Here is a 19,517-nt window from a genome sequence, read left to right as displayed (position 1 = left end):
ACTTTTAGTTTTAATAAAACATTTTCTGCATGACATCAAATTCGTGCGTCATCGTAACTATAAAGAAGTAAGAAGCCAAATAATGAACAGATCTTAAATATAACAACATCTTTTAAAATGTTATTTAATGGACAAAAAATTACTGCAATAAAGTGCAGTGACGTCGCTGAACAATGACGTCAATGGACTTTTTGTTTTGTAGGGAGGTACTTTAGACAACGGACATCCTATTTGAAGACGGTAGACATAGTCTGTAGAGAAAGAGACTTTAGAACAATGGTTTGTCTTTTGTTATCGAAGGGGAAATGCTTTTTACGGCCGCATAGTGAGGGACTAACTACCCACTAAAACCCCTCCGTGCGCCTTTCTTGCCATTTTGAGGGCATCATAAGATCGCAGGCATTTTACCACGATTACCTCTGGCCCAAAATAGGAAAGATCTAGATTACCACTGCCACGTGGCCTTTGTCCCTGTCTCTGTTACAGAGCCCGGGGTGCGCTTAAAAATGATCCTGGATTGGTTAAGTCAGGTTCTACACGTGGCGACTTTCATCTGTTTTACTTTTCATGGGAGTTTAGGCTTCCCTTTCAACAGGGTCATAGAATCCAAACGGGAGTTGCTTCGTGTATTACTTAACTTACACATCCTGAATTTTGGTGATATGTGGTAGAGTAGAACAATTGAAATCGGAAAAATAAAGGACTATTATTCTGTAGGAGACGACCGGGACGTTATGTTAGGAGTATAATTTTATTTACATGATATAACTAGCTCGTGTTCAACTTGTTAATTGTCATTTTTTTCGAGTCGCCCACGCCTTTAATGCATCCAGTCTAATAGGTCTATTAGACAGGCAATTAAATGTAGACTTTTATTATTTAATTCGTATGTGTCATTCGATATTGAGGTCAATTTGAATCATTAATGACATGTTACAGATTTTATAAGTATATTTTTAACTGGACAGTGATTATCAAAATTCTAAGGTATTATGTAATTTACAATTTTTATATTTAAGCTACCACTTTTGCATCTGCTTATAGCCAAAAAAGCTGATTGCAGGATACACCGAGAAAAAGAAAAAAAATGTTCAAGCTATTCCTGATCAATGTTTTTCTGCTAAGGAACTTTTGGGGGACAAATTTCTAAATGTTGACTTGGACTACTACATCCTACTTAATCTGTGCTGTAGTTAAAAAAAAATGTAACTTCACTCTTGTACGAGTATTACACATCACTTTGCACAAAATGAAATAAATAAATAAATATGAGTAAATACGGGACAACTACTTTCTTACGAATTGATGTAAACAATTTATATTCAAAGATACTTGTAATATGTGAAGAATTCTTACCTGCATCAAATCCTCCCTGGTGGGGAAATCTGACACAATCACATTCTGACCGTCATACACCCTCGTGAGAGAGATGTGTAGCTTGCCGCTGACAAGTTTGTGCACGTCCTGCGGCAGGTACTTGTCCATACCCTCGAGGAGCACATTCTGGATGCTGAACGAGGGACTAAAAGGACCGAGGGAACCTGCCCTCGCTTCACCGACCACCCGTAAGACATCACTTGTGAGTTCACCTAAAATGTTTGTTGTAGCTGTATTTCATATTTATTTACATTTGATATAAGATTATACATATAATTGATAAGTCCAGGAAAATGTGAAAATGATGCTTGTGAAAATTTAACATTTTCAAATAACATTTTAATTCTGAGATTGATTTGACATCTTTACAGCTGTGGAGAAAACCATAGAGCATAATAATATCTATGTTTCAGAAAACTGTCTACAATGCTTAACTTGAACACATCATTTCTATAGTTTCAAGAACAATGTTTGTCTTATATTATTTAGATTTTTCGAACGAATCTTATTTGTTGTAACTTAAGTCTTTATAGTATTATAAGGCTAAACAAGAAATAAATTTAATTACTTGTCAATTTGGGATAGATTTTTTACTTATTTTTGTCTAATTTTGCAGAACTTAACAGCAAAATAGAACCTCCAAGGGAGCCTTCTATTAATTCCTTTTTAATTTTAATGCAGTGAACTTTACACAGCAAAGAATTGTTAGCGGAAAATGCAACTGGAAATATAAACAAAATGAAAAAATGATAGTATCTCATTCTAAAGAGGAAGACAAGTCATTTTAACAAGCACTTTTTTAGTTCTTACAATATGATTCTTAACTTATCTGGATTTTGATTGGCTTGTCCATTAATAAGAGATAATTGCTGTTTTTATAACATAGTGTTTACAACTCTTACAAGCTTACTCATTGACCTGTGGCAGGTTGTAAAACATGTTTACTTACTGATATTATTGTTTACAGGCAATGTTTTAATTTTACTAACTAGGTATTTAGGCCCTTTTTATTATAAATAACTGGCACATTTCGGATTGCCAATTTTTTTTAAAGGTATTGTCTGTGAAAACTCGTACGATTAAATATGAATGTTTTTTTTTTTTATAAAATAAAAGAGGCCTATGCTCCAAATTTTATGGCCAAATTTGAGAGGTATTCTTTGTGATCAAGAATGAACTTAAAAAAAAAATAGTGATGTTAACTCACCAATTGGTAGATCGCATAGTAAACAACACGCAGATAAGGCGCCAAAAGAAGCCCCCGAAATTTTCCCTAACAGTAGATGTGGTGCATATTTTTTAAAACAAACGGCTACACCGACGTGATAGATCCCGAGGAATCCACAACCAGCAAAAGATAAGTTCATTATTAGGTTTAACACATCAAAATCACCACAGAAACAACACTATATCTTGCACACGCGAATGCTATTACACAAGACAGACCTGTTGAAGTACACGTCTATTTAAAACAAATTGAATGCTATAAATTTAATAACACCGATAAGATAAAACTAATCACAGATTAGTGCAGCTTATCACTTCACTTTGGAGGTATAATTAATCTAAAAAATATTTTTATTTTTATTTAAATACGTCTTTAAACAAACGTCTGTCTCTTTCGATGTTTATCTACGAAATGTCATTGTCAGTTTTCCTACGAAAACTCCAAGATGTCAATTTGTTTTGTTTGGGATTGTGAATTCGTGACGTCATGCATGATGTCATCATAGGGATGCCCAATTGCCGAACCCCAGCAAAGGATGATTAAATCAAACATCTAATGGAAATGGTATCAATTTATCGCTGCTATTAGAACATTTAATTCCTATTAAATATCTGTATTCGAACTTTTACAAAAACATATTCGCAAACACAACTCAAACGGGTCTCTATCTATACTTATATTGTATATGTGAAAATGTGTATGGTGAAGGTATATGTGTTTGTTTTTCATCTTTGACATCAAAACCACTTAACCGATAAATCAACACATTAGACATTCTCTCAAAAATCAGCAAATTCAGCGCGATATGAAGTCCAGGCGAGTTGTCGCGAGTTTGTCACGTGCATTTCCCTTTAAATATCTTTAAAATTTGTATCTAAGTTATCTTCTGGATTTGATAAAGTAGAACGTACTTGAATTATTTGAATTCATCCCACATCCAATCGGTTTGAAATCTTGCTAAAAGCTAGTCCAACTCTTCAGCATGTCGGCACCAAGCGACCTTTTTCTTTATCAAAAATGCGAAGGAAGAATCTGAATAGATTTCATAATTAAGAATATTTTTCTTAAAGTCATAAGTAAGCTAAATGATATGTACCTTAGTGTGAAATCTTTAAAACCGCATACTTGTCCATTAATTTTTATTAGGAGATGATCGACGAATATATTTGTAAAACGCAAAGCTTGATTATTTTCTTTGACTAGGGAAATTTAAAAACAGTTTGACATAACCGTGACATTTCTTTTGTTGACTATATCATACGTCACGTCGTTCGTTTAGTTAGTGTCGTGCATGAAGTGGTGCGTGTCATAAACTAAGAATAGTGAATCATTTTTATTGAAAGCAATAAAAAATTTAAACATCCCAGTGAATTTTAGGTAAGACCTAATCAAAAATTATTAATTTGTCTTTAGCTGTGTCTTATGTCTATAGCCAAGCGTTCAAGGATTTTCAAAAGCATGACGATTCTTATATTGTCATCTTAGTACACGATGTTTGCAACAAGTTGTTTTAATAGTAATTTCACTAGTACACCTTAATAACATAATATCAAGAAATGCTGCAAAGGCAGTTAAATGTATTCATAACTAATAATTAAAAAGTAAAACTCCAAGTAAAAATTAGCAAAACTGCCAAAATTGTATATATTCTGCACCGCAATATATGTATTCTGTACTCTTCTTGTGATCTTTTGTAGATAAATGTATAGGTTTTCTGCTGCATAGTATTCTTGGGAATTATCAAAGAATATATTAGAGAATAAAGTTCCTATATGTAGACAATAGTTTTCCATTGAAAGTGAGACTGTTTCTAAATACAGACCTTTTCATCTTAATACAAAAGGTTCATTTGAAAATTCTGTCGTTTCAGATAACATGTCATTCCAAAATCAAACACCGATGCCCAGTCAACAGTTCCTGTGGGATATCTTTCGGAGGTAATTCTTTCCAGTTTCATTGAATTTTATTATACTTATTTATTAATTATCATCAGGTAGCTTTATTATAATGAAGTCCATATCCCTTGCAGGGTAGATGGAGCCAATAGTCGCAGAAAAGGCTTCAGCTGTATTGCTTTGTGATGGATTTAAGATTCAAATAGTAACGGGTTTCTAGCCCATTGGCTAAAAAAAGAATCCCAAGTTTATAAGCCTACCACTTAGTCGCCTTTTACACGATTCATGGGAATGAGACGGAGTGATCCTAATATTTTTTTCTTGGTACGAGATGCCACACTGCACCAATGGTTGGTTCTTAATAAGTAATCATTATCATATTCTGATTTCAGAGTTGACAAAGACCAAAGTGGTTATATCTCAGCGGATGAGCTTCAGTCGGCTTTATCCAATGGCACATGGAATCCATTCAACCCTGAAACTGTGCGACTCATGATTGGTAAGTTTTATCGACTGCAAAAGGTGGGCTTTTTTAGTATTTTCAAGACTGTATATAGTTGTATATATAAATGTAGTGTTAATTTATATAAATATTGTATATTGTATATATGGTATTTTCTAGACTGTTGTCTTGAGGGGAAATACTTACTTACTGTCTTGAAAATACTGATAAGTCACATGTAGCTGTTTCGCTTAGTGATAGAAATTGAGATTCAATTCCAGAGTGGTGAGAATGCAACCAGGATTAAAGCCTATAAGGAAGAATAATCATGTAAAATTATATTAAAAATAGAAATTCTATAAAATCGTTTTGCTTTTCAGGTATGTTCGACAAACAGAACAGGGGCGTGATATCATTTCAAGATTTTGGCGCTCTATGGAAGTATGTTATCGATTGGCAGAACTGCTTCCGTTCATTTGACCGGGACAACTCAGGCAACATAGACAAGACAGAGTTAAAGAACGCCCTCACATCATTCGGGTACCGATTGTCCGATGAGGTGGTCAATATTATGGTGCAGAAGTTTGACAGATTCGGCCGGGGCACTATACTCTTTGATGACTTTATCCAGTGCTGCGTGACATTATATGTAAGTGTTTGACAGCTGCGCACAAAAGGTTTTCGTTATTTTAAATTTAAAAAAAAATCATAATATGTAACATACTTACATATAATTGCATCTTGTCAGAACCACCAGTCTTAAAAAGACTGAAAGGCCACATTCAGCTGTATGGTTTAATAATGGTATTCAAATAGTGATAAGTTGCTAGCCCATAGCCTACAAGAATCTCAAGTTTTTAGTCTCTACTAGTTCTCAATTGGCATTTGTCGCCTTTTACGACATCCATGAGAAAGTGCCGTGTGGTTCCCGGCACCAATACAAAAAAGAATAGGACCACTCCATCTCTTTCCCATGGATGTCGTTAAAGGCGACTAAGGAATAGGCTTACAAACTTGGGATTCTTTTTAGGCGATGGGCTAGCAACCTGTCACTATTTGAATCTCAATTCTATCATTAAGCCAAATAGCTGAAAGTGGCCATTTAGTCTTTTCAAGACTATTGGCTCTGTCTACCCCGCAAGGGATATAGACGTGACCATATGTATGTATGTATGTATGAGAAAGATATGAGAGTGGAGAAAGATATGGTCTATATATATATGTATATACAAGGTGTAATGGAAAGGGGGTTATATAGTGGATGTATAGTTTCCACCCACTTCATATGATAACTTTAATAGATTCTTCCTACTTCTACTACTGGTCCTTATCACCATGTTCATATATGAATGTCAGTAGTAGTAGTGTAAACATACGTCTTGAATCACTTTCTATTAAAAACTGCATCCAAATTCATTGTGTAGTTTTAAAGATCTAAGTCTACTTGCATTCAGAGGGACAGACGTGGGAAGCGACTTTGCTTTGTGGTGAAATAACTTTAATTCACTGCTTGTATGGAAAAGGTCACTGAAGCAAACCAACTTACTTCCTCACTTATATTTTAAGCTGAAATATTCAGTTTTGTAGAACAATTATACCTATTTTCATTCCCTACTTATGTACTACACCATATCAATATCGATGCATAGACATATTTATATCTATCTATCAAGAAACCACCCTTTTACCTAATATTTTGTTTCCTTAACAATTTTATTTGTTTTTCAGACACTGACTTCTGCATTCCGCCAGTACGACACCGACCAAGATGGCGTTATCACGATACATTATGAACAGTTCTTGAAAATGGTATTCGGACTTAAGGTATAAACAACGATATTTTTACAAATTATACAATATTATGGAAAGAGCAAAGTTTTATGTTGATTTATCTTCCAGTTGGAACTTTTTGAAGTATTACTTAATCACAGATTCGATAAACTAAGATTTATAACAAGTACTTGTTGCAGATCTTAGCAAAATTTTCCTTTATACTATGTATAAATATTGGTGTATATTTAAAAAAAATCTTAAGTGGTGAAAGTCATCATCAATTAAAGTAATTAATTTGTATAAACTATATTACAAACAAGTGGTTAAACCACAAATATATATTTAAATTTTGCATTAATAACGATCTTTATTGAACTTAATTTCAATAATATATTAAATTTTATAGAATTTAATGAATTTATAATATTGATGTTAATGCTTAATTTCTCAATATATGAAAGTCATATAAAGGATGTTATATTTCAAAATGTATAAATATAATATAAATTTGTCCAATGTATTACTTTAGTAATAAATTGGTGTACAATGCAGGGCCAATTATATTCTGAGCCCTTATTTGTGTTATAACTGTTTAAGACGCTTATGTATGGCCCGTTATCTTTGGCCGGATGTGTATTTTATGAATGTTGAATGCCTATAGATCAAATCTAGACGCATGTTTGAAAAGTTTGTTTTTAAGTTGTTTAGGTACCTTAAATTTACGCCTTGGGCTTTATACCACTTTTTTATATAAATTAAAGTTGCTAATACCATGGTTTATAAGATATTATTATCTTGTAATAAAGTGACCAAATTCTTTGTCAACTTTATCATGTTTCTTTGACACTGTTTAATACTGTTACGGTGTTTTATATAAGTTAAAAAGCGCTGGAAATTAATAATTGCACTCATTATGAGTGGAATTTAACATATATATATATATCGCCATCCTCTTCTTACGGATGCGGCGAACATGAGACGGCGATATTGAATGTTTGACAGATATGCATCTGCAAGTACTAAATTGTAATGAATTAATTATTCTTGAAACTATAATAGCCATTTATTAATTCTTGCTAATCATTTTGAAGTCTAGTGTCCAATTGAAATGGATAAAATGTTGTTTTCTCTTCCGTCCAGTGTTGGCCGTAACCTCGTCGTTATGCTGTGTACGTGTTACGCGGTAACCGTCTCAACTTTAGGTAATAAAAATATAACTTAAATGTTTCAAAAAGGTAGCTATTTCTTATTGACAATAGTTTTTGTACTTTTTACACCTTTTTGGAATATATTTCGGTCTTATGTACCTATTTGTAGTTCAAATCTACACTATAGCTTAATGCATGGCTTAAAGAGTTTTGTAGATTTTACTCATTATCTTTTTTTAATATTGGTTACATATTTGTTAGCATTAATGTAGTTTCAATAACATTACAATTTAACAGTGTAACGAATTTTCCATAGAACATTTAAATTTTCTAAGTTTTGATTGTTTACAGAGCTGTCAAAACGTGAAAATAATGGCAATTTTGACACGAGTAAAGAGATTTATATAAATACCTTTTTTTCTACCAAATGATTGAATAAAAATGGCAGGCCCTAAAAGACCATTCCATGGCCGTAAAATGACTTTAAAAAAGTTATGTTGTACTCAAATGGGTTGCTTTACTTGGATGTTATTGTATTGTACTTGCTTCACATTATTTCCACTCTGCATTTAAAGAAGAGCTTTGTTGTTTCTTCTCCTGAAGTACGTTCCAACAGATGGCATTAATCGGATCCTCAATCTCCAAGTTTTATTCAAATTCAAAACTTTTATTCATTATTATGGGACGCTTCAATAATTGTCATATCTTTTGGTTTAACAACATTGGTTTACGTCAATTAAATTACTCAAATCTAAGTTTACTGCCGCTTCCAAAGCGTCAGTGCAGAAGAGGCGGTAACAAACTGCACTGAAGCATTTTGTTCAACAACGTCAACTTCACAGCTATCCAAACTTAGAATAGAAATAAGTAAAAACCATTTTTTTAATGTAAACACGTGGACTTTTAGTTTTTCTGAGTCTTTTGGCTTTGTCTCTCCTACAATTTATTATTTTCGATAAAAACGTTCCCATTTGATTCTATCGGTGCCGTTTCTTGGAAATGATACTTTTAGAAGTGTTTATGAGTAAATTGTATTTCATTAGAATATTTATAGTAACTAATCCTTAGGATGCATAATAGATTTGATTAAGGTACTTGATTGTATCTACTATGGTTTTGCAAGGCAAACATTTTGATAAGTATGTATTTAAAATTAAAATTCATGATGTAGAAGTAATGTTTGTTGTAAAGTGAGCTTTTTCTCGAATATAAACACTAAATGTAAAATTCGCTCACAACGCCAAATTTTAACTAGACTTATGGGAAAAATATTCGGAGTATATAAATTTATTATTGCACATATAAATAAGCGTAAATGCTCAAAACAGATTTGAGTATAATTTTTAACAGTTCGTTTGTAAGTATAATAAATTTCTATTTTTTATTGTTATCAATGTTTGAAATGAATGTTTTCATAATTGAGATTTTAGTTCTCTCATTTTTAAAAAGATGTAAAAGTGAGAGCTATTTTATTGTGAGTATTAAAATGAGCGCAATTTGTTTATAATTATTCGCAGACAGAATTGACATAAGCAAAAAAAGTTTGTTGAATGAAAACAAAATAGCTTTATTCAGTAGTTTTTCACCCGTGAAAATATCAGAAAATCTTTTATTATGTAACTTTCATTTTACTTTGTAAAATGTTGGATTTTCCCCCATCGAACTTTTGACTGACCGCAATTACCTCTTTCTATATATTTTTTTGATTATTTTCTTCGGAATTTGTACTAATTAAGGAGAAGAGTAAGGTTATACAAACTGAATAATTACGGCTCAAGTTAGGATTTTTACTTACTTACCAACACTATATCTACAACAAACGGTGTTGAAGCAAAAAAGACTTAAAAATATGATTGATATTCAAAATAGTTCAGTGTAACCTCATTGTACTCCTAACAAATAATATTTCTCAAATTCGTTTCAATTTTAATGTGTTAGATTTTTGTTAACTAAACGAATGTTATTCCTAAGTTAATAGCATTTATTAAACTGTTATCACTTACCAAGCTTAATTTTTACGATGCAAATTGTCTGAAATTCACTTGAAAATAAAATATGTCAATAGAAACCTGTAACATATTTGATTTTGGCAATATTTTCCTGTACCTATAACTTTACAATCCAATGTTCAAATTAAGCATTGAAATATATTTAAAATTATGATTCAAGATATTCGTTTTATTTAAAGGAACCTTTCTGCCCCCGTGGCATGGCACGCGCGTCTTCGTTTTTATCTCGTGCGAGGCATAGCGAGGGCGCTATATAAGTCAGAGAATTACATGACCACCAAAGGAAATATACGAAGTGGTCCCTCTTCTAAGTGCAAGGAGCGAAAGGCACATAATCATAAGTTACAGTATCGTAGTAAAACTATGAATATTGCACTATTTTAAGAGAAGCTATTTTAATTAGGCTCTCTCTGAATAGGTTTTGCTGTTTAATAAAACATTTTTCGTAGGGGCAACACTACGTGTAACTTGTCAAAAAGAAATACTTAATCAAAAAGATCGTCTATTATGTCTAAAAGAAAACAAAATCAAACATGGGATATTACATTTAATATGTACTGTAAGATACAATAAAAATAAATGGCTCTCGCCACATTTCCCTTAGTCTACCTTATCACTTTTGATCTTCCACGCGCCAATCATATACTTCAGCCAAATGATGCCCAGGTCTAGACCCATCTGGATCCAGGATAATACCGGAGTGACCTTGGACCCCTCGATTTCAGTCCATCGCACAGGAATCTCAGCTATAGGAATGTTCAGTTTTTGCGCTATGTACAACAGCTCTACGTCGAAAGCCCTGAAATATGATATATAGATAGAAAGATACAACTCTTACTTGCACCATAGGAGTAAAGAGGGGAGACCGAAACGCCACGACATCACGTTAGGCCAGACTGTATCTGGTGAAGACTTTTAGAGACGGCTAGCAAAGTTACATATCTGCTACTTGGAAAATAAATTGTACATACCATCTATTGACGTGTAGACTCTGAAAGCAGACCTTGGCGGCTCGCCTCGTGAACAGCTTGAAGCCGCACTGCGTGTCCTTGATGCCCTTCACCGTGAACAGCCACACGAGGAAGTGGAACCCGTACATTAGTATGTTTCTGTTGAAGAAAATGTTAATTTTAAAGTTGGATAGCCCTGATAATCATAACATACATGGCAAATGTGAAATGAAAAAACCGGGAAAATTATTCATCCTGTTATTTTGTAAAAAATATAAACAAAATAACTATTCCACGCGGACAAAGTCGCGGGCACAGCTAGAAGAATATATTTATTAAACAACTTATAGTATGGTATGAAAGCGATTGAAATCCCATAAACGATAACTGTTAGGAGTCTCCGCTCTTCAGAGGTTACAAACTGTAAGTTTCTGATATACATATTGATAATTAAAGGAGAAACAACAAAAAAAGTGGCAACATTACATTTTATTTTCAATAAAACATGTGGCAATATTAAACAGAACTTTTTTAAATAAAACACATAATCTGCGCCATTGTGTTGACTCTTAAAACTGACCTGAAAACACTCCTGGTAGCCAAGGACTCTTTCTCCAGGTGAGCTCTGGAGCCAATAGCCAAGGCCAGCTGGTCACTGACCTCGCTGGGCTGGGTCAGAGGGTCACATTTCACCAGTCCCTTCAAAGCTGCTTCCAGTTTCGTCAAGTCTTCGAACTTGGACGCGCCATCAGCGTCCGCGAACAAAATGGTTGCGCCTCTTGAACTTTGTACACCCTGTAAATGTGGTGAATAATATTTGGTTTTCAAACCAAGCGAAGGATTGTGAGTTCATCTGTGTTGTGTGTGATATTGCAGCTCTTAAATTCTCAAGTTCAATAAAGTTCCTTATTCCAAAAATTGTCACACCCTACCTTGATTTAACTTTTATGTAATATTGCCTGTCCAATTTATTTTTGTCCTAAATAAACAAAATTAAAAAATTATTGAACACTTAATTGGAATTCTAATATGTGAATTAGTACTACATGAATTCTATTATATGCATTTCCATAAAACCGAATGGATACTAGATCAATTATTTGTGTAAAGAAGAATGTAAGAAATACACAATACAACTAAAACATTAATACAATGCTTACCAATCGCACAGCTCCACCTTTCCCTCTATTCTTGACCAGCTCGAGGCACCTAATCTTCTCCGAGCCATACTTCTCCGCAAACGACTCAGCTACCTTCACAGTCTTGTCTCGGCTGCCGTCACTTACTACAATTATCTCGTATTTATATGAAGGATGATCTTGAAGCCTCTTTTCGAGGAACTCTATCGTTTCCTCCAGCATAGATGGTACTGTAAGGTTATAATCATCAATGTTAACTAAAAGTAAATATGAAAAAAATCTAATTTCTTTATAAATCTACTAAACAATTCTACAGAAAGTTTATTCTTTTTTGCATTTTTAATTTATGTGTTATTTATTTATATAAAGTCAATCAGAATTTGTAATGTATGTACCTTGTATAATAACATACAGACATTTACTATATAACTTGACTTTATCATCATAATTAGTTTTCAGGTTTTCTATTCTTCTTGGGAAAAGACTATTGTTAGTAAAAAAAAAAGCTTTTCATTCATACAAAATGAAAAAAAAAACCTTTTTAAAATTAATATAAAAGACTTACACCTGTCTTCCTCATTATATGCAGGCACCACCACACTCAAGTTAACGCTAAACGGCTGCTCGAGATCAGGAAACTTGTGTCGTGCACCAGTTTTACTATCCCTATATGTCTTCTCATCTTCATATCTCATAACTATTGGATATGGATCTGTTACCAGATAAAGCACTACACATATCTGTAATAATTAAAAAAATATTTACATAGGAAAATATTTTTATCATAATATGGGTCATATCAAAGGTAGCTCCAAAAAAGAAAGGGATGTTAATGTCATTAGGACCCTCAGAAAAGGAATAAAAAAATAATAATAAGGTTTCTGGCTGTCCATCGCTCTTTGAGGATGTTCTTGAAGGCTACAAAAGCAATAAGTTTATTGAAATTGTATAACGCGGTTTGGTATCGGCGAAGCAGATACGATTCGGACATCACGATATAGACGTAATTTCATGCTCACATAGACTCCGAGCAATGATCTTTTTGATTGGTTAATATCAGAAAATCAAGCAAGCGAGCTGACTGAAAGCCCTATAATAATTAACTAGGTCTAGCATACAAAGTTTGATTTCGAAATTTTTTTTAATTGAATTAAACAGGCGGTGGCCAGATCATTATGTCAGGATTATTTTTGTATTTTACTGCCTTTAGTCTTTTTCACTACAGAATAGCATCACCAGAAAGTCTGACGTGTTTTTGTTTACGTTAAAATGTAAAGCTTACCGCAACAAACAATATTGGTACTATGACGAGTCCTATTAAAATAATATTCCACAATATTGACAACAGTTCCATATTGAATTTATTGTGCGATAATTAGCACATTTCATGCTAAACAAATTGAAATAAATATAAAAATTTAAAACCAAGACACGACTTTACGTTTAGACATTTTTACTATTTTCACGAAGTGACAATTGATGTCGTCCGTCGTCGTGATTTTTTTAACCTACTAACCTACAAGAGAAGGCCTAAGGTATACAATGATCATGCTGCCTTGTTTTAAGTGTATTGAAAAAGATATCTCTCCATTACCTTTGAGAAAGAGATCGTAAATCATGATACATACCCTCATTGCTGTACTCTACTAGGTAGGCCATCAGTTGAGAATAAAATGCTTGTATTTTTTAATTAGCTTAATAATTAGTACTGCTTGGCGATGGTCTCCTTTTATGTTCACCATCGATCTATGTCCAAGGCCAAAATTCCAGTTTTCTTTGGCTGAGGCCAGATAATCATGCCACCAAAAACTAAATAAGAGGTTGCATGCCACCTCGTTCTTGGAAGACCTCTTTATCCACGCTAGTCTGCACTGCAGGGTCTTATCTCGTGGTCTATTGTAAGCATGCGGGGCTATCATTTCACGCGCGGCAACTTTTTTGTCGCGCAATAAACTATCGCTGTTTACCCCCGTAGAGGATCTATTCAATAAACTTGATAAGGAATATGCTTTTCTATTTCCTCCATCACCTTCGTTACTTCGTTATCCGAAATTATAAAAATAGAAAAGTTCGTGACAAAATAGGGGGCAGCTTATCCGGGTGCTTTCAAGACTTTCTTTGCTTACGGATAAATTAAGTGGGTGTGTGAGGATCATTCACACACCCACTTTATTTATCCGTAAGCAAAGAAAATGTTCTGGTAAATAAAACACAAGGTTATAACAGGTACAAAAGTTTATTAAGAAATTTCAGTCAATATAATACAAGAATTAACTAATCTGATAATAATTAATTCATCATAATCTCTACATATTTTTCTAGAGACATCAATGTTTAATTTTCAAATGGCAATTGTGATAATACTATCACGACATTGGGCCATCTGTTCACTTGCTACTTCCATGAAAGGATTTTTTTTTTAACATATTTCAGCATGAGAGACTAAAAAAATTAATCTGTGTCTGTTTAAACGAATCAAAGTTCTGTACTATTCACCAAAAGGTGAATTTAGAAAGAATAAATGTATTAATCCTGGCGCTCGCCCAGATAAAGAGTAATTAAGAAAATTACACGTAGCGGTTCAGTCTAAGTTTCGTGACCTTTTTAGCAGGGAAACCTGACACAGCTTGGATCGTGATTGTTGCTATCGAGTCTTCTAACAGGATACGCGTGAATGGGTAAAATTATTACAATGCGAATTTAGTTATAAAAACATATCATAGACAAAATCAAAGTTAGACGAAATGAATGCTTTGATATTGTACTATAAACACTGATACAAAATGTTAAATAACTTTTTAAATAAAATTTGAAAATCTTATTTGAGCTATTCAAAGTTATAATAGCGGTTTCATTCCACAATTTCGATTAAAACCACATCAAACAGTTTTATTTTTCAATAAAAAAAATGAAATGTTTAATACATATTATAATAAAATTAATTAGTAAATGCAAATAAAAATCAAAATAAACTTACAATACAAACGATGGCACTTATTTAGGATTAATTGAAAGAGGAAAATTAAAAGTTAAAAGGAGGATTACGCTTACAACTAACCTATTTCAAAATAATCTATCGTTATTTACAGAGATAATTTACACAAGTATTATTTAATATTGAGGCACATACAGTGATATAGCACCATAGCAATTTCTGTTTCCGAGTCACATTCGACGATTTATATTTTTTACACAAATGTTAGAGTATTAACTGGACAACTTCTGTCATTATAATTATTGAGGTATTGTTTAAATTTGTCAAGACTATATGACGTCGTGATCATCCAAATTCTCCTGGCCTTTGTTAAAGTTTCACCTTCTCTAGAGAAATGTCACTTAGGCGTGGGTTATAATACGCGGTTCATGGCGCGACAGTATTTCCACTGGCATCAATATATCTTCCTCACATAAATATATTCGCTCCTGTATCTACAAACTTTTCATGGCGAGTAAGAATTACTTAGTATTTATCCTGTATCAATACAAATCGGGATAGAATTTACAAGCGTCGGTGTTTTTTGGCGAGTAAGGTTACATTCGCTCCAGTATCTACAAGAATTTCTGCATTGATACAAGCAAAGCGGGGGTGAAGGCGGCGCGCGCGCAACAGGCTCTAACTGACATCACTAGAGGCGGACGTGGTAGCACGCCTATCATGGCGCAAAAGTATTTCAATATACCATTCTAATACAAATAAATTCGCTTGTATGTCTATAAAGTTTTCGAAGTGAGTAAAAATTACTAAGTATTTATCCTGTATCAATGCAAAAAGTCATGTTGGTCCCAACATTAATGTGTGGGAGTGAAAGTTGGATGTAGCAAAAGCACGGAAGCAGAATAAACGCGGTGGAAATGGAAAAGCGTTTACGAGTATGATCGATTTGAAATTGAGTGACCGGATAATAAACAGCGTGATAAGCGAATGTAATGAAAGAAGATATAGTGACAGGAATAGAAAAGGGTACGCTTGTTTGGTTGGTTTGGTCATATGGAGAGGATGAACGAAATCAGGTTGACTGAGCAAATATACAAGGAGAGTTTGGATGGAAAGGTAGGAGTGGAAAGACCTAGACAAATGTACCTTAATCGAATTAAGGTCGTCCTTCCAAAAAGTCAGATCAGGGAACCGCGCGACAGTTGATATGATTTTATTAGCTACAGTATGAGCGAGAGTTCCTGCACTGACACAAGCGTGGTGGGGTCACGTGATTGGCTGTCGTGACTTGTAGCTTAGAGATGACGTCACACGTTCCTAACACAATTAGCTGCAGTATGAGCGAGAGTTGCTGCATTGACACTGACACTGACACTGACACTAGTAGAGGCAGGGCGCGGGCGAGGGCGGCGGCGCGCGCGCCTCGGGCTCGGAGTCGGCCGCGTCGGTGGAGGCGGGCGTGGGCGGCGGCACGCGGTTCATGGCGCGGTAGTGGCGGTAGGCGCGCCGCCGGCCCCCCGCGCCGCCCGCCCCGCCGCCCGCGTCCCCCGCCAGCCCGCTGGCCGTGGCGGGCGACGGCGGCGGGTTGGCCGTGGGCCGCGGGTAGCGGTCGCACGGGCTCGCTGACATTCTGTAACAGAAATAAACAATATTATCGGTTCCCTGAACTGAACGTGGCCTATCAGTCTTAACAAGACTGTTAGCTCTGTCTACCCCGCAATGGATATAGACGTGATTATATGTATGTATGTATCGGTTCCTGGCACCAATACCAAAAATGATAGGACTACTCCATCTCTTTCCCATGGATGTCGTAAAAGGCTACTAAGGCGTAAGACTTCTTTAAACGATGGGCTAGCGACCCGTCACTATTTCAATCTCAATTCTATCATTAAGCCAAACGTTCGCCTGGAACGTGGCCTATCAGTCTTTTCAAGACTATTGGCTTTGTCTACCCCGCAAGGGTATAGACGTAATTATATGTATGTACTATAATTAAGGTCTTTGTACTAAGTACGTACATAAATATATAAATAAATAAAATAATATTAATGTGGCGACATCTTTACGCCACAACTCAGAACAGCCAATCACGCGACACTATCAGCGAAGAGTTTAAATTACGCAAGCAAAATTTTATGAGTTATAAATGTGGACGAAGCGAAGGAATTATGCAGAGATCGTGGACAGTGAAAAGATGTAGTCTCTGCCTAGCCCTCCAGGAAAAAGGCGTGATTTATATTATTTATATACATACATAATATCACGCCTCTTTCCCTGAGGGGTAGGCAGAGACTATCTCTTTCCACTTGCCACGAACTCTGCATACTTCCTTCGCTTAATCCACATTCATAACTCTCTTCATGCAAGCTCGGCGGTTTCGAGTACTTTTTTTTGGTGCTTTATTTTATTATTTATATTATGTTAACTATTTAAAAACCGTGCCGTGTGGTTCCCGGCACCAATACAAAAAGAATAGGACCACTCCATCTCTTTCTCATGGATGTCGTAAAAGACGACTAAGGGATAGGCTTACAAACTTGGGATTCTTAGTTAAGCGATGGGCTAGCAACCTGTCACTATTTGAATTTCAATTCCATCATTAAGCCAAATAGCTGAACGTGGCCATTCAGTCTTTTCAAGCCTGTTGGCTCTGTCTACCCCGCAAGGGATATAGACGTGACCATATGTATGTATGTATTTAAAAACTCACTGAGTACAGCTAGCAGATTCAAGCGGGCGTCTCTCCTCAATATGCAGCGGCTTCATCGCTCGAGCGGCTGGTTGGGCAGCGCGTCTAACCGGTCTCCTCTGCACCAGTTTCCAGCGCTTCAGCGCTGCGAACGCTGCGAATGCACCGCCCGCTACGCCGGCTATGGCGCCGCATACTACGAACGCGCTCGATTGACGTCCAGGCGCCTGGAAATATAATAATAGAATAGCAATTCAATATAACAACAGTAAAGATATTACAAACAAACAAACAAACAAGAATATTTTCATCACTAGATACTATTCAAACATGTAACTTTTGCAAAAAGAGAAAAAAAATCCGCCTCCGTGCTGTTTTTTTTTTAAAGTTTATTGAATTTATAAACCTTCTCCTAAATGTAACAAACAATTTTTTGAAACGGAATGTTGTGAAACCAAAAGATATGACAATAATTAAGCGATATTTGAGATGTCCCATAATAATTATATTTTGAATTTGAATTGTGTACACTAACATGCATGTTAACAACAACAGTTGTTAAATTGAGACAAAATATCGGTGGCATAGGACTTGAGTTAAACGGTTAGGTTGTGAAAAAATGTACACATAATTCTTATACTTAATTTCTAAAAACATTCTTAAGTTCCGAGGTCTTCTCAATGAGTAAGACCCAGCGCCCGTAGCAAAGCAAAAAACTATTGCTGTTTCACTTTTTATTATGACGTGAAACGGAATAGCGACATATTTCGCGCGATAAACAAGTGAAAAACGGCGCCGCGCGTGCCATGCTACGGGGTGATAACGAAGAAGAGTGTTTATCAGCTAATTATCTATCTGTACAGATTGTTACAGCAAATCAATTTTATTTAGGCGGTAGGTTAGCAAAGTTTCATGACTACCTCTTGTCTAACGCAATTCGCGGGCGCTTCATCGGATCCGTCTTCACAATGCGGCGTTCCATCGCATTGCAAGTGAGGCGATATGCACAAACGTTCGTCGCATCTGTAAAAACATAAATTTGTTAACAAACTAAATATATTCATAGGTGGCTGGTTCATATCCGGCTCGAAGGACCAGATGTAGTTGGTGCGACTCAGTGCGGTGTACTGCTGATAAATAATCTGGAACTCTAATATCTAATAAAATATACTAAAATGGATACACTTGATGAATGGCTATATTTTTGAAACACTAAACTTGCAAGTCTAGAACGATCCTCTACAAAAGTTGCAGGGGTAAGTCAGGCGATGCGCTTCGTGTTTAAACCTGACTCACCCATTCCAGGATCCATGGGTAAACCGTACATCCCGGGCTCCTCTTCAAAATGGTGAGGAAGTAAATGGGACCAAAGCCAGGAGGAAGACGCAATGGTTTGAGCGACGGCGATGGCAGTGTGTTTATACCGGCTCTACTGGAGGTGTTGGCCGAGTAGCAAACGCCTTGGGGCTGTACCTAGACCGGAAGAAGTGGAAAGAGAATAGCGGAACCCAGAGTGTTGTGCGGTTCCCGGTACCAATACAAAAAAGAATAGGACCACTCCATCTCTTTCCCATGGATGTCGTAAAAGCCGACTAAGGGGTAGGCTTATAAACTTGGGATTCTTCTTTTAGGCGATGGGCTAGCAACCTGTCACTATTTGAATCTCAATCATATCTTAAAGCCAAATAGCTGAACGTGGCCTATCAGTCTTTGCAAGACTGTAGGCTCTGTCTACCCCGCAAGGGATATAGACGTGATTATATGTATGTATGGAACCCAGATCCCTAAGTATGGTGGTGACCGGCACGCTAGTTGGTTCGTGGGAATACTGACTGGCACGCCAGCTAGGGAGCAAAACTTCGCAAGCCGCAAGTGTAGAAAATCTTAAATATATTATTATCTTCTTTGAAAAAAAATCTCAAGAAATAT

At 35.4% G+C, this 19,517-nt stretch overlaps 4 protein-coding genes across 5 annotated transcripts in view; 1 reads left to right on the top strand and 3 right to left on the bottom strand.

Moving 5' to 3' along the window:
• LOC106132167 (uncharacterized) overlaps positions 1-3,023 on the bottom strand; it is a 44,394-nt gene extending 41,371 nt beyond the window's left edge. Inside the window, exons 1-2 of the mRNA XM_060944830.1 lie at positions 2,585-3,023; positions 1,357-1,589 (exon numbers count right to left, since the gene is read on the bottom strand). Coding sequence (XP_060800813.1) covers positions 1,357-1,589; positions 2,585-2,744 — 393 coding nt within the window. The 5' untranslated portion in view covers positions 2,745-3,023. The remainder of the gene's footprint in view (positions 1-1,356; positions 1,590-2,584) is intronic.
• An 832-nt stretch (positions 3,024-3,855) lies between these two features.
• LOC106132168 (programmed cell death protein 6) lies at positions 3,856-9,387 on the top strand. Of its 2 annotated transcripts, XM_060944684.1 has the most exons (6): positions 3,856-3,982; positions 4,476-4,542; positions 4,893-4,999; positions 5,323-5,591; positions 6,671-6,766; positions 7,856-9,387. In XM_060944684.1, exons 2-6 carry the CDS (start codon positions 4,481-4,483, stop codon positions 7,865-7,867), a joined length of 546 nt encoding a protein of 181 aa, XP_060800667.1. In that variant the 5' UTR covers positions 3,856-3,982; positions 4,476-4,480; the 3' UTR covers positions 7,868-9,387. The 2 variants fall into 2 exon arrangements, with proteins under 2 accessions (XP_060800667.1, XP_060800668.1); XM_060944685.1 differs by having other exon boundaries at positions 3,879-3,982; positions 6,671-9,387.
• Positions 9,388-10,402: 1,015 nt separating this feature from the next.
• Positions 10,403-13,446, bottom strand: LOC106139934 (dolichyl-phosphate beta-glucosyltransferase). The gene is made up of 6 exons (XM_013341445.2): positions 13,244-13,446; positions 12,527-12,701; positions 11,983-12,191; positions 11,403-11,617; positions 10,844-10,981; positions 10,403-10,671 (listed from the first exon to the last, which is right to left on the bottom strand). Exons 1-6 carry the CDS (start codon positions 13,313-13,315, stop codon positions 10,473-10,475), a joined length of 1,008 nt encoding a protein of 335 aa, XP_013196899.2. The 5' UTR covers positions 13,316-13,446; the 3' UTR covers positions 10,403-10,472.
• Positions 13,447-16,117: 2,671 nt separating this feature from the next.
• Positions 16,118-19,517, bottom strand: part of LOC106139945 (low-density lipoprotein receptor-related protein 6) — a 30,390-nt gene continuing 26,990 nt past the window's right edge. The window contains exons 22-24 of the mRNA XM_060944886.1: positions 18,509-18,611; positions 17,610-17,815; positions 16,118-16,526 (exon numbers count right to left, since the gene is read on the bottom strand). Coding sequence (XP_060800869.1) covers positions 16,277-16,526; positions 17,610-17,815; positions 18,509-18,611 — 559 coding nt within the window. The 3' untranslated portion in view covers positions 16,118-16,276. The remainder of the gene's footprint in view (positions 16,527-17,609; positions 17,816-18,508; positions 18,612-19,517) is intronic.

This window comes from Amyelois transitella, chromosome 6 (genome assembly GCF_032362555.1).
Source record: "Amyelois transitella isolate CPQ chromosome 6, ilAmyTran1.1, whole genome shotgun sequence".
In the NCBI taxonomy this organism is placed as follows: Eukaryota; Metazoa; Arthropoda; class Insecta; order Lepidoptera; family Pyralidae; genus Amyelois; species Amyelois transitella.
This window is presented reverse-complemented; position numbering and strand designations above follow the sequence as displayed.

Coding starts and splice junctions, on each gene's coding strand:
- LOC106139934 (XM_013341445.2), bottom strand. CDS start 13,315: ATGGAACTGTTGTCAATATTGTGGAATATTATTTTAATAGGACTCGTC. Junction 12,702..13,243: donor TACCAATATTGTTTGTTGCG/GTAAGCTTTACA, acceptor TAATTATTACAG/ATATGTGTAGTGCTTTATCT. Junction 10,982..11,402: donor GCTACCAGGAGTGTTTTCAG/GTCAGTTTTAAG, acceptor TTTCTTCAACAG/AAACATACTAATGTACGGGT.
- LOC106132168 (XM_060944684.1), top strand. CDS start 4,481: ATGTCATTCCAAAATCAAACACCGATGCCCAGTCAACAGTTCCTGTGG. Junction 4,543..4,892: donor CTGTGGGATATCTTTCGGAG/GTAATTCTTTCC, acceptor TTCTGATTTCAG/AGTTGACAAAGACCAAAGTG. Junction 5,000..5,322: donor AACTGTGCGACTCATGATTG/GTAAGTTTTATC, acceptor TTTGCTTTTCAG/GTATGTTCGACAAACAGAAC.